The sequence below is a fragment of the Canis lupus genome, chromosome 38, assembly GCF_011100685.1.
Source record: "Canis lupus familiaris isolate Mischka breed German Shepherd chromosome 38, alternate assembly UU_Cfam_GSD_1.0, whole genome shotgun sequence".
Classification (NCBI taxonomy): Eukaryota; Metazoa; Chordata; class Mammalia; order Carnivora; family Canidae; genus Canis; species Canis lupus.
The window spans coordinates 9174129-9189138 of NC_049259.1; the positions used below are offsets into that span (position 1 = coordinate 9174129).

The 15010-nt window shown below is 35.8% G+C and overlaps 1 protein-coding gene across 4 annotated transcripts in view; it reads left to right on the top strand.

The window, feature by feature from the left end:
- Window positions 1–12673, top strand: part of BRINP3 (BMP/retinoic acid inducible neural specific 3) — a 376978-nt gene extending 364305 nt beyond the window's left edge. For 3 of the 4 annotated variants that reach the window (XM_038586119.1, XM_038586120.1, XM_038586118.1), the window contains one exon: window positions 11332–12448. In XM_038586119.1, coding sequence (XP_038442047.1) covers window positions 11332–12448 — 1117 coding nt within the window. Of the gene's footprint in view, window positions 1–11331 lie in introns of all 4 variants that reach the window. The other variant, XM_038586117.1, reaches the window with a different exon arrangement.
- The last annotated feature ends 2337 nt before the right edge of the window (window positions 12674–15010 follow it).

The window sequence follows — 15010 nt, forward strand, 5'->3', positions numbered from 1 at the left end:
ATTCGTGGTCACAAATAATATCTCACTAAGAGGTCAGAAACCACTCACCATTTTGTCAGGGCAACCTCATGCCCATAGGATGCTAAATAAACATTGCTAAATATCACTATACTGAATCCCCAGCTTTCTTTGTTCTGATGTTTCCATCCTCTTTATTTAGATAAATAAATACATAAATGCCATTGATTAGTCTGAAGTTACATTCTTTTGTTCCAGTTTCTGGTTTAGGAGATACTCTACTGAGGGGTGCCTGGGTGGCTCAGTGGTGGAGCATCTACCTTCAGCTCAGGGCATGATCCCAGATCCCACCATAGAGTCCCACATTGGGCTCTCTGTGAGGAGCCTGCTTCTCCCTCTATCATGTCTCTTTCTCTCTCTCTCTCTGTGTCTTTCAATAAATAAATAAATAAATAAATAAATAAATAAATAAATCTTTTTTTTGAAAAGGAGATAATCTATTGTTCTTTTTTCAAAATTACTTCATATCTATAGTATCTATATAGTACAGATTAATAATTAAATTAGTAGATTTTTGGATTTCTCAGTCAGTTAGGCATCCAAATCTTGATTTCAGCTCAGGTCATGAGATGGAGTACCATGTAGGGCTCTGCACTGAAGATGGATCCTGCTTAATATTCTCTCTCTCTGTCTCACTACCCACTCCTCTCTCTGTCTATATATATATATATATATATATATATATATATATATATATATAAATTAATAATAATAAAATTAGCAGTCTGAAAATAATCCTGTGCAATATCACATTTATAATCTGCAGTAAATTCAATGAAACCTTTGCAAATTTATGGTCAGACTACAGCGCTGGTGTTCACACTTACAGAATAAAAATTATTCTTACACTACCCACAGTTGTTCATTAATTTGAAAAGTATAAACAATATACATAATACTGATGTCTTGCAAGTTAAAATTGTAGTGCTTTCAGATTTTCACATTTTCTTGTGTGATACATACAAATGTGATTTTCCAGCTTTTTATCATTTATTATCAAGATCATCAGGGTGAAGTTCTTGCCACATGGAAGCAGAGAGTTGAAAATATGTCTAAAAATATAGGCCTTTCCATCCAACATGGAAAAGGGTAAAAATAATGTGTAAGGGTGGGATGCCTGGGTGGCTCAGTGGTTGGACGCCTGCCTTCGGCCAGGTCATGATCCCAGGATCTGGGATTGAGTCCCGCTTCGGGCCCCCTGCAAGGAGCCTGCTTCTCCCTCTGCCTATGTCTCTGCCTCTTTCTCTCTCTCTCTCTCTCTCTCTGTGTGTGTTTCTCATGAATAAATAAATGAATCTTTAAAAGATAATAATAATAATGTGTAAGGGTGAAAACAATCACAAAAATACCACATCCTCATGTGCATTTGTTTTTTTGTGATTGTGAGCTCATGGTCAAAATAATTTTATCTATATTGACTTTTCAAATCCTTTGCAGGATGTACAGGCCTCTAGAAAATGTATATGTTTAATTTTACCACACTACAACAATTTGGGAGCACTTTAAAATAATTATTTTCATTCCTGGTTTTGAATTTATAGATTATGTATTTTTTCTTTCCACTAACAATGATGCCAAGGCAGGCACTCATTTTGCTCTCTTTCTTTGCTAAATGTTGGTAGCTTTTGCTGTTGTTTTTTTTTTAGGTTGACTCTTTCTTTAATTTCATAGTTTCTGTCTTCCCAAATATAGTGGATCTACAATTCAACTTCCTGCTTGTCAAGTGTACCCTACTTTGTCTCTGATACCTAAGACAACCATCCCATCCTTTAGGATCAAGCACATGTACATCTTCCCTCATACTGTTCTTTTACTTCAATTTTAGCCTGTGAAGTTTACTACATCTTTTTTTCCATATTATGATGCATTAAAATAGTTATTGCCAGAATTATTAGGCATTTTGCATTGAGGAGTTTTAAAGAGTATTCTCTCTGACATTTTCCCTCAAACGTAAGTCCATAATTCAATTTTGACTTAGCAGTTTTGTTTGGAGGGATCAGGAAGGCATTTTGTTGGTCTCTAGGAATTCCTTTTTTTTCTTTTTTAAGATTTTATTTATTCATTCATGAGAGACACAGAAAGAGAAAGGCAGAGACACAGGCAGAGGGAGAAGCAGGCTCCATGCAGGGAGCCCGATGTGGGACTCGATCCCAGGACTCCAGGATCACCCTGTGGGCTGAAGACAGATGCTTAACTGCAGAGTCACCTGGGAGTCCCGGTCTCTAGGAATTCCAATGAAATTACAGTCAGTTTCTTTTTTTCCAAGGAGCTTATACTCCAATGAAGTAAACTAACATGTAGGAAATTACAGATATTATCATGAATAGTATACTTCAGTTGAAACAATGAGATAAGAATCTCTTAAACTGTAATACATGGTTATAAATGGCTTAATTACAAATATAATGATATAGTTAACTGATACACCCATTCAAGGAATTTAGTTTTTGTAAGTGAGGTTGTCAAAAAAAGACTGTTTAGTACGTTCTTGCTTTATATGAGGCACAGAGGGACAAGTTGATATCCACTGTTATAGGAAACAATGATGATTGTATTATGAGAGAAGAAAATGGTAAGTTTGGAGACATTTATTTGAAGGGATATTTCTCTGACAAACTTGGGGATATCATAGACAGTTTGTGACATAATTGTGTTCATAGGTATATGAGTAGATGGACATTGGATTTAGGCAAGTTATATTTTTTATTTAATTGGAAAATATCCTTTAAATGTAAATAGTATTAGTTTCTAGTTTTAGAAAAAGGTTAAAATTGATTAAATTATTTAAATGATGGTGTTAAGAATAGTTTATTGATCTTCTCTAAGTTGATAAGAAATTGGTCATGAAACATACTTTGAAAAACAGATTTGGTGAAAATAAGACAATTTTTAAAAATATTCATCACTTACTGGAAATCAAGAAAGCCATATGAAATATTAACAACTACAGCAACAAAACAATGAAGGACATTTCCAATTTAGCCTTAAATTTGCTTTTTCAACTACTCTTGTTCATTAATTTATTCACTTATATTAAATTTGAAGTATTAGGATCAGAAATGAATATGGCTATGTAAGATGAAATGGAATGGCCTCATTATAAGTATTTTATTTTAAATTCCTGAGTAATATTATTTAGATTTTTTTAATTTGATCCATAATGCACAAAATTTAAGACTAATAAAAGTTTAAAAGGTTGTAATGGGGGGAATTTAAGCATAAACACTTGTACATTAAGTATGTTGTCAAAGTAAAATAGTGAAGTAAAAAATATATATTTTTCTTCACAGAAAATATAATACAATGAGAAATACAGATGATTTGGTAATAATGACTTGGTGAAATGAACATTAATGTTGGATGAAAGCCAGGATGTTATGCATGTACTTAGGACAGACCGGATTTACCTATTTTGCAAAACAGTTGCAAAATATTCATCAATTACACTAACAAATTTGTTTCTTTTTTAGAAAAGAATTTGTTATATGTAAAGAATTTACATTTGTTACATATAACAAATACTTTTTAAGTACTTTTAACTTAATATCTAATGTACTTGGGGACAACTTAGTTCAATTTTTGATAATCTTTGGAAGAAAATTAAATAGGACTCAAATTAGGAAAATGCTGGTGTTCTTTTGATAATATCTTCTCTTTACTTACAGTAACATGACTGTGTTCATTTTTGTGTGACTCATATTTCACAGCCTGAATGTTGACCTGTTTCTTTTCATATTTTATTGCCACAAGTAGAAGCAAAACATGTCTCTTGATTTTTTTGAACTATAGTATCTTATAGCATCTCTGGGGACAAAATGTTTCAGTAGCTCTCTAAAAAGTAAGCAGATTCATCTGTGAATACCGCTCAACCAAATGTGTTACAAATTAGTTGGACTGAAACCTTTGTTTATTGTTGTCTTACTTATTAATTTCTGCTTTTGTTCCTTGAGCTGTTTTTTTTTTTTTTTAAGATTTTTTATTTATTCAGAAAGATACAGAGAGAAGGCAGAGACATAGGCAGAGGGAGAAGCAGGCCCCCCGTAGGGAGCCTGATGTGGGACTGGATCCCAAAACTCTGGGATCATGCCCTGAGCCAAAGGCTGATGATCAACCGCTGAGCCACGCAGGCGTCCCAGTTGCTTGATCTTTTGATGTCATATCCAAAAAAATAACTGGGAGTAATAAAGACCAGAGATGTACATTCAGTTTTACCACTTAGTAGCTGTAGGAGTTTGGACAAGATCTAGTCGCTTAAGCTTTAAAAGGCATGCCTTGGGATCCCTGGGTGGCGCAGCGGTTTGGCGCCTGCCTTTGGCCCAGGGTGCGATCCTGGAGACCCGGGATCGAATCCCAGGTCGGGCTCCCGGTGCATGGGGCCTGCTTCTCCCTCTGGCTGTGTCTCTGCCTCTCTCTCTCTCATTCTCTCTGTGTGTGACTATCATAAATAAATTTAAAAAATTAAAAAAAAAAAAGGCATGCCTTTAGGTAGGGGTAACAAGCATCTTTACCCAGGGAGTAGTGAGCACTGGGCGGAGTAAATAAATAATGCCTGTTAAAGTACTGTGCTCATGGTAAAACCTCAATGGATGTCACGGCCAGGTAATAATTTCCTTAAAATAAAACCTACATCTTCAACTGTTTCATTCTCTTTTTCATTGTCTTTCTGCAAGCCAAACTGATTAGTAGATACTTGAATTAAAATGTGTATATATATGTGTCTATAGATGTGTACCCATATACATATGTGGTATGTAGATGCTTCCTTGGGAGACCATGGCTGAGGGACCTTTGACAATGACATTCTTTTTCTTGGGGTGTAAAACTGTTTCTAAGACTGAGACTATTAAGTGTTGGGAAAGTCAACATGAGCCCCAGGCCACATTGCCAAGGCTGAGATGGTCAGAGCAGCAGAATTGGAAGAGGGCGAGTGATGGAATATTATTTGGCATTATCCATTCTGTGACTGAGCTAATAATCAGCTTATGATTGTTTAAATAGCTGTGGGCACTTAATCCCAAATTCATATTTAGTTTAAAGTATTAGATGAAAAACACAAATCTATGAAGGCTGAAATGAAATGCTCTACTCAAAGGAGCGATATTTAACTTCAAAAAGAAACTGAAATTATATTGTTTAGGTTTTAAGATTTGGATCCACATTGCACAGATTTGGAGAGCAATAAAAGATTAGAAGGTTGAAATAAGGGACCTTTGAAATAAGATTATTAGTGCTCAGAGAGGATTTAACTGTGAGAGGAGGTAATTGTTTTTGTATCAACATATGTTCTAATACCTCAGTGCAAACCATTACACATCAGAATATATGTCCTGAATTTGAGCAATATTGTCTTTACACATTTTAGCTTCAAAACTATAGCAAAGAGGCTATACATGTACTTTTAAATATAATCTTGACCATGTTATCAATAACTGTGTCTATTTTGATAAAGATAGAAAATAGCAGAAATAAGTGTAATATTATGCATGCAATGCAAGAATTGTTGTAGATACAATAAAATTTTCAATTTTCTGGAGAAAAAAGCATTTGCATTAAAGGAAGTACATACAATGATACTTCTTTAAAAGATAAGAGTAGTAACAACAGTAATAATAAAAATAAGCATTTACATTTATTTCCCATTTAATCTGTGCATAAGCACTCTTTTAAGTGCTTTTCCTGAAATTGTGCTTTCATTTTTAACAACAACCTCTACTTTATTCCCAATTTATATATGGCGTAAATGAAAATAAATTCAAAGTTGATAGTTTGGCTCCCCAAATGTGATTGAAGCCAATAGAGTTTACTGTCACTCAAAAATTAAACTTTCATCATAATTAACAGTCATTTTATCAAGTTAAAAGTCATTTTATGGGATCCCTGGGTGGCGCAGCGGTTTGACGCCTGCCTTTGGCCCAGGGCGGGATCCTGGAGACCCAGGATCGAGTCCCACATTGGGCTCCCGGTGCATGGAGCCTGCTTCTCCCTCTGCTTGTGTCTCTGCCTCTCTCTCTCTGTGTGTGTGACTATCATAAATAAATAAAAATTTAAAAAAATGCTTTAAAAGTCATTTTATCTTCAATGCTGTCCAGCTATAGCCAATACATGGATATTTTTCCTGAGATCATTTGTTAAGTACTTTTTCTCATATCCTGTGAGAATAAGGATGAGACACTTTCAACCATATTTTTTAAAAAATTAAATTTGCTTCTGAGTCTGTCTTCATTGTCATACTTAAAAGATATGTAACAGAAAATCATTAAAACCATGAACCTCGGTATTTTTAAAATTTTAAAATGAGGTTAACCTTTGGAAGCTACTGTGAAGAATTTTTAATAATGAATACAAAGTAACTGGTCCTTGATATGAGAGGTATTCACTAAATAATTAATATAACAAACGAGAATTCATTTATTAAGGTAGGCTTTCGTGTTTGCTTTGTTCTTCAGTGAATGCACGTGACAAATTTCCTAGTGTCGGGTTTGCACACTGTAGAGTACACAGTGGTGGCAGAGACCCACATGCTAATTCACAGCCATCTAATGCTGACTCTTCTTCACAGAAATCGTAACTTTTCTCTACTCTCTTTGAACATATTTTTTCATGCCAATGGCTAAATGGTATTTAAAAAGCCCCTAGCCTCTATTTGGTTTGTTAATTTTCTTACATAGGAACCTTGTCCCCAGTGGGTACATAATGTCCTCCGGGATTGCATCTTTCTGGGCCCTACTCTTAGAAATTCACCCAAGATCTCTGGAGTGAGGCCCAGGAATCTGTTTCACCAATCACACTTAACATCATTCAAAACTGCAAGAATAATACTATATCTTAGTGGATATTCTTCTTTTTTTTTTCTTAGTGGATATTCTTAATAACAGGAACATTTTAGGGATAAGCATTTCATTCACATTGTTGCATTAGGAGCAGCCACCACATGTGAGATGGTGATGATGGGGTTTATATGTTACATTATTTCACTGACGAAAGATAGGCAAGCAAAGTCTACAGGAACAAGTCACAGGTCAGAAAGCTCTCTCTATTCCCCAGGGTCATGCAGAACCAAACTTTGAAACAATATTTCTTTGAGCTCTGGTTAAGGTTAAGGAAGCTAAGTGACCTGTCCCAGGTCACTGGGTAAAGTACAGTCCAGAAATCAGGTATTCATCTACTAGTCTAATGCTCTTCTGATGCTCATGCGACACTTATCCGGTGGAGAGAATATCTTAAATACATGGAGAATATTACAGATTGAACCAAGACAAGTTAAACAGTTGTCTAAAGTTCTCAAATTAGTAGGCCATGTGATTCCTCAAACATAAACATGCTATAGGCTTTCAGCTTAAATTTTAACTTAAATTTTAACTTAACTTTGGAAGGCATTTTTCTCTTTTTAGTACTATCCCATATGAGCCTTACGATTGTAGAAATTATTTCCAAAATGCAAGATCTATTCCTGATAGATAAGGAGCTCCTCCTCTTCCTAAAATGTTCCACATCATAGTAACTATCACATGCCAATGGCTTTTTAAATTCTAATTTAATTAAATTTTTATTTTATTTAAAATTAATTAATTAATTAATTATTATTTATTTATTCATGAGAGAGACAGAGAGGCAGAGACACAGGCAGAGGGAGAAGCAGGCTCCATGCAGGGAGCCCGACGTTTGACTTGATCCTGGGTCTCCAGGATCAGGCCCTGAGCTGAAGGCAGTGCTAAACCGCTGAGCCAGCCAGGCTGCCCCTAAAATTAAATTTTAATTTCAGTCTTCTGTCTTCTGTTCTCCATAACCCATAGTTCCTTCACTCTAATTTCTGTCTCTCCCTCCTTCCTTACTCCTTTCCCCTTTCCTTTATTTAGTAAATATTTATTGAAGTACAATAAATACATGTCACAAACCACATCACATATTGATAACAAATAACAGAAGATCTGTCTGCCAGGAATGCATCTTTTGACATTACATCCTTTAGCCTTAGCCTCAGGAGACACCAAATAATTTGAGGAAATAAAAGCTATAGATGAATTAAAAAAAAATGTAGTACTACTTTCTTTAAATATTTAAATTGAAAAGGAAATAGTGTTAAGAAGATACTTGCTACAGCCTACTTTTGGTTTATGTTTTCATTAAATTAATTTTTAAAGCTACTTAGCAATTAAGCTTATCTACGATAAGTTTAAAATGCTTTAAAATAAAGAAAAAAGCAGTTAAATTTTACTTTGTTGGGAAAAATAAAATTACATGATTATTTGGGTAAATGAAAACCCCAAAGTGGCTCCCTTCTCTATTTTTGACTACTGCTTTAGCCAAGATTTTAAAAGGAGTAAAGAAAAGACTGATTATTCAGGAAAATTAAATATTTTCCTTTAAAAATCTATTCTCTGCTTGTGAAATACAGTAAAAATGCCAAAAGGTAGGTAGTAGGCGAGAAAGGAACAAGAAGCCGAAAAGAAGAAAATCCACACGCTAGCTTTTCCGTCCCAGGATACGGGAGCTTTGACAGTGTGCCAAGTTATCAATATTCATACATGACAAGCTGAAACCCACGAAGCCAAAACACATTCCTTCAGTAATGCATCTGCAGGGACGTGAAAAGGATTGGAAGAGATTGAAAGCTGAAAAAGCCATTGCTTTTCTAAAGTGTCCAAATGCTTCTTTCTCAGTGCCCTAGTTTTGTGAGCTCTGTCTTTAGCCTTAGGTCTATTTATTTCATTTTTTGTTTGTCCTTATGATTTGGAAACATGATTAGAGCTTACAGTGAAAGATGATTTGGCTCAGGGAATTTATGCTTTGGTTTCAGGGAAGAAAATATAATTTTCAATCCATATAGGTTATATATTATATATTCTTTATATTAGAAAGACTCAAATAGAATTACAGAAAGGGGGGGGGAGAAGGGAACATAGAAAAGAAGGGAAGAAAGGAAGAAAATAAGAAAGAAGGGAAAGAAAGAAGGGAGGGAGAGAAGGAGGAAGGAATAAGGACAGAAAAGAGAAAGAAGCCAAGCCAGATGCTAATGGCCTGTGAAAGAGAAAACTGATGGAATAAATATATCAGTAACTGCAGATTAAAAATCAGTAATCATTTCTATATATCTAGACTGAATACAGAAATAAGCAAGTGTTTTCACAACACCACAGAAGGAGGCTTTTTTCACATTTATTCTGCAGGAGAAAACAAGAACCAGACTAGAAAACAAGTGATCCTCATGTAGATGCAGGGCTCACAAAGTGCCAAAGAGCCTCACATCATTGCTATTTTGCCACCTTTGGGTGTACTCTTGGGAGAGTTTATCTGAGAACTTTTAAAGAATCTGGAGAAAGAACTGAATTTAATAGGTTTGGGTTTCCAGTCAGAGTTTTTCAGTGTGAGAAATAATTAAGAGGAAGATGTTTTAGGCTTTGGTTGGGTTTCATCTAGTTTTTTTTGTTTTTCTTTTCTTCTGGGTCTAAACCAAAAAGTTACATTTAGGGAAGGTAGAAGAGAAAAGCTTTTTATATGTTTAATTGTGCAAATGTCAAAGTGTATGTTGTGGAACTCCACTTCCTGCAACTCGAGAGCTGGGTCTTTACCATTGTATTAAATATTATATTTTAGGGCTTTAAATTTCACTCAAAATTACATTTTTTGAGAAAATGTCTTCTAATTCATCAGTGCATTTGACTCAAGATTCAGTAAAAAAGGGCTGTGATCTCCTGATATTCCACTTGACACTGGATATACAGCACTGAACAGTCACCCATGCCTCTGGCAGGCTGAATAATATATTTAATAGGATAAATGGAGTACCAACAAGTAGGTACACAGTGATATAGAGTTTTAAGTGAGAAAAAGGTACCATGGAAAAATAAGTAAGTGCCATGAGAGGAGTTATTTGATTTATTTGGGAAAAGAAGGAAGAAAATAAAAAAATAAAAAATATATATGTTTTGCATTGCAAGGGGAGGGTGGGCAGGGAACAAGAATGAACATGTCATATAAATAGCTCAAATATTGTTATGGATATCTAAGACATTGTCTTTATCAATTATTTACACAGATTAATACCTGTGTTTTACCAGTATTCAGCATATACAAAGTCTTTGAAACAGCAGCAGTGTACAAGTCTAAAGAATGGAGTATAATAGATTTATTTTGCAGAAAATCTCATAGGTACTAAATAATGACCAGCAGAAAGGCATAAGAATGTAAAAAATACATACATTGTGTGATATTCTAAACACATGCATACCACCTGAGCCTAAGAATTTCTCACAAGAACTCAATATGGAAGATATCTCTATTCCCATTTTTCACATGAGAGAATGGCAGGATATCGACGCAGTTCAATTCTTCCATGATCCCACAGCTATGATGAAAACAAAAGAATTATCTGATTTCCAGGCCACACAATTTTCCTTCATTATTTTACTGAGATTTTAAACACACCAAAGGAGTTTGAATAATGTGGGGAAAACATGAAAAGTAAAATCTTGCATTTGCATCATGATTAGCCTGATTTCTGGGTATAAATAAGGAAAAATGGTAATGATTCAAATCAAACACATTAAACTGACACACTTAACCCTTATTAAAACAACTTGTAGATGATTTTAACGAGATATTTTCAACAATTTTCTGGAGCAGCCTGTTAAGAATAAAGTCAAACATGTTTTAATAATATTTTCCTCCTCGGTGGGTACTTGTTCTGTCAATATTGATAAAACCCTAGAATTTAAATACATTGATTGACATCTTAGAGTTGTTTATTTTTCTTTCATTCTTATTTTACTTTCTATTTAGCTTCCTGCAGCGTTAGTACTTTATGCAGCTAAGAGTGAATGAATGAGCAGTCACCCTTTATATGCTCTAATTCTACTCTAGGTATTTAATGATAATGCCACATCTATTTCCCGTTGCTGGAGAGCATTTCAAGACAATAACTGACCCAATTATGTTCACAATCAGCTTCCGAGTACACTAGCGAAATGACATGCAATCTCTTCAGAAAGCAATCCCCGCGATATTCCAGTTTGAATCCAATATACCCACACCTAACCTTGTGCAAGGAAGAATGAAAATGAAAAAAAAAAAAAAAAAAGACCCAATACCAAAAATCACATAATACGTGTATAAATATCATATACACAGGCCTCTGTTTTCAATTATAAACTATATGGATCATTTATCTCAGTGAAATATCTGGAGCTAAGCTAAGAAATGATAGTGAAGGTTTCACAGCTAAGGTTGACCTCACGGTTCACACACACACACACACACACACACACCCAAAATGCCTTTGTATTTATGCAGATTCGTGTTGTTTTGTGTTTCTAGAACCTCAACCTACTGGCTCACTCGCATCCAGTCTTTTCTCTACTGCAATGAGAATGGCCTCCTGGGCAGCTTTTCGGAGGAGACACACTCGTGCACGTGTCCGAATGACCAGGTGGTCTGCACCTCGTTCCTGCCCTGCACCGTGGGCGACGCCGCGGCCTGCCTGACCTGTGCCCCCGACAACCGCACCCGCTGCGGCACCTGCAACACCGGCTACATGCTCAGCCAGGGGCTCTGCAAGCCCGAGGTTGCCGAGTCCACGGACCACTACATCGGCTTTGAGACTGACCTGCAAGACCTCGAGATGAAATACCTGTTGCAGAAGACGGACAGGCGAATAGAAGTCCATGCCATCTTCATCAGCAACGACATGCGCCTCAACAGCTGGTTTGACCCCTCCTGGCGCAAGCGGATGCTCCTCACCTTGAAGAGCAACAAGTACAAGTCGAGTCTGGTCCACATGATCTTGGGTCTCTCTTTGCAGATTTGCTTAACTAAAAACAGCACGTTGGAGCCAGTGTTGGCCGTCTACGTCAATCCCTTCGGAGGCAGCCACTCCGAGAGCTGGTTCATGCCTGTGAATGAAAACAGCTTTCCAGACTGGGAGCGGACTAAGCTGGACCTCCCGCTGCAGTGTTACAACTGGTCGCTGACTCTGGGCAACAAGTGGAAGACGTTTTTTGAGACAGTGCACATCTACCTGAGGAGTCGCATCAAGTCAAATGGCCCCAATGGCAACGAGAGCATTTACTACGAACCTCTCGAATTTATTGACCCTTCCCGGAACCTGGGTTATATGAAAATCAATAACATTCAAGTGTTTGGTTACAGCATGCACTTTGACCCTGAAGCAATCCGGGACTTGATTTTGCAGCTGGACTACCCCTATACTCAGGGATCCCAGGACTCAGCACTTTTGCAGCTTCTAGAGATAAGAGACCGTGTAAATAAACTCTCCCCACCCGGTCAGCGTCGTCTAGATCTTTTCTCTTGCTTGCTTCGTCATAGACTCAAGCTGTCTACTAGTGAGGTGGTGAGGATCCAATCTGCTCTGCAGGCGTTTAATGCCAAATTGCCAAACACAGTGGATTATGACACGACCAAATTATGTAGTTAACCATAAATGTCAAGCACAACCCAAAATCTTGAAGGAGTTTTTACAGTGCTTTTGTGGAACAGTTTATGTTTGGAAGAGTACATTTAAATTGTCTTTTCAATATCTGTCTTATATCAGTCAATAACATTGGATGGCAATTTACACACATGAACTTGCTGACAATGAATATATTATACTGCAGTTTTGGTTTATGAATGAAATAAATACTGACACCAGTCTAGAAGACATTCTACTTTTTACAATAAATTTCATTTGTAATTTTATATGTTCCGTGGCAATGCTTTTGTGCATTACATCCTCTAGAGGGAACATAAAAAGATACCAATAAAATTTTGTAGCTGAACAGTTATTAAAAAGAAGTGCTGTGGGATTCCTTTTTTCCATGAAACGAGTTTTATTTTGATATAGCTTGTTAGAACCTGGGGAAAATTCACCAAGAGTTTTTTAATGGAAACATTTGAAGGTCCCCTTCAATAGCCTTTAGAGAAAACCCAACTCGCTAGAATCTTTAGTATTCAGTTGTATTTTTACGGTCAACAGCACAAAAGCAGGGGTACCTTCATTACCTCTGCTTATAAATCATTCCTAGAAACACTGTCATTATTAAAGTAAACAAGTAAATTTTCCCGACTAAATATCAGAACATTCTGGCAAACATACAGAAAAACCACTGTGATTATAAGCCCATGATGGAGAAAGTAAACCCGTTATTTCCTTAGCAACTGGCTTTGTCTCGCTTTTCTTTCTAAATTCTAATAACCAATAATCAGCATACTCTGCACGATCATTTTCATTTCAAGTACTGAAAACCTAGTCATTTTGGCACTTTGCCAAAGTCAGTAAAATAGCATTTCTAGAATTCACAAGTTGTAATGTGTTAGTATAAAATAATTAATCAAAGTAATTCAAGGGTAAATAGACTTTTTTTTTCTCTCAGAGAAGCTATTACTAAAATATTGTTTGAAGACCAAATTCATTCAACAAAAACTTGATTTTAGTTCAGATTTTTGGCTTGAAATGTGAGTTCCATTACCCATGGCATAATATTAGACACATAAATTATACTTTTTTTTTCTAGGAATTTAGATTCCATTTCTGTTTAGATATGTGAATGTATCTGTAAAGTGTGGTTATGATATCTATCACTCAACTCTTGTCTAAATAGTTCATAAACCTTTCTTGTAATTGAAACGAATGCACTCTTCAGCCCAGCTTTCTTGTTGAGGTCATGGAGTCATTTTTCAGGACACTGAGAAAGGAACCCATGACATGAACTAAAAGAATAAGACCGATGACAAAAACGTTACACAGACATTCTGGATTCTTGGGATGCTTGTTTTCAATTCCAAAAGCGTTTTAGAATAAGTAGTTCAAACAACAAATACTTATTCAATTTATCATAGGCAAGGCATTTTTTTCCACCCAGTATCTGAATAGCTGATTTTCTTTCTTTTTTCATTCATTTTTTTTTTGCTATTGTAGATCATTCAATAGAGAAATATATACAATTATTAAATACCATATTTCTGGTATCATAACAGATATCCTCTTCATTTAGTTCTGACAACAACATTAGGTTATAGATTATTATACCCATTTTCTTGGTGGAAAAAAAACAAAAAAATAAAAAAAACAGGCTCAGCCTTGTTTGTGAAATTCCCCAAGTTCTCAAACCAAGAAGTTGAAAGACCAAGATTCCAACACAGACTTTTCTGGAATGGATCTGTCCTCTTTTCACTGTATCACTGAGTTTTAAATGAACCATCCTATTTCTGTATTTAATCTCATCATATGCAAAGACTTATGGCAAAACAAGACTCACCTACAAAATTGAGGTCTAAATCTTTATAAAACACATAAATTCATAGTACACTTGAACAATTAAATAAAACAGGAATTTATCATCCAAACTCAATCATCCACAGTATGACCAAGCTTATCAAATATAAACAATATGTTTCAAAAGACATTCCCTGTAAAAGTTGGGATTGCCACTAGGACTTTTTCCAGAAGAGTCTTGGAGGTCCAGATGTCCAGAGCCCCTGAGACCTACAAACCACCAAGCAACATGCCAAAGGACTCTTGAACAGCAATCACTCCCTGGAACTTAAGGAAATTATCAGTAAGGCTACTTCTTTTATGGCTCAGCTTGCTCTGACCTGGCTGATTTAGGAGAGAGAAGATTCTACAGTCACAGGTAAGAAAGCACATAACTAGGCCCTTGTCCTGAGAGTTCGTGTGCCTGGTATGTGTTGACACAAAAGCCCCATCAGATATGATCAAATCATCTTAGTTCCTTTTGAAATGGTAACACTGAATTCTTTATATCTTGAGTCAGTGTTCCCTGTCAAAGTGGAAAAGTGATATGAATGCCTTTCTGTGAATCTTGTGTCTAAGATAACACAAATACACTATAAGTGAACACACCAAGCAAATTCTAGAGGGCTATATAGAGTTAAACGATAAATAACATACATTTTTATATTTCTGATATATTACCAGCTATTAAATAGTGTCCAGGAAAGCAACAGACAGTATAATCTAGTTTAATACAACATGTGC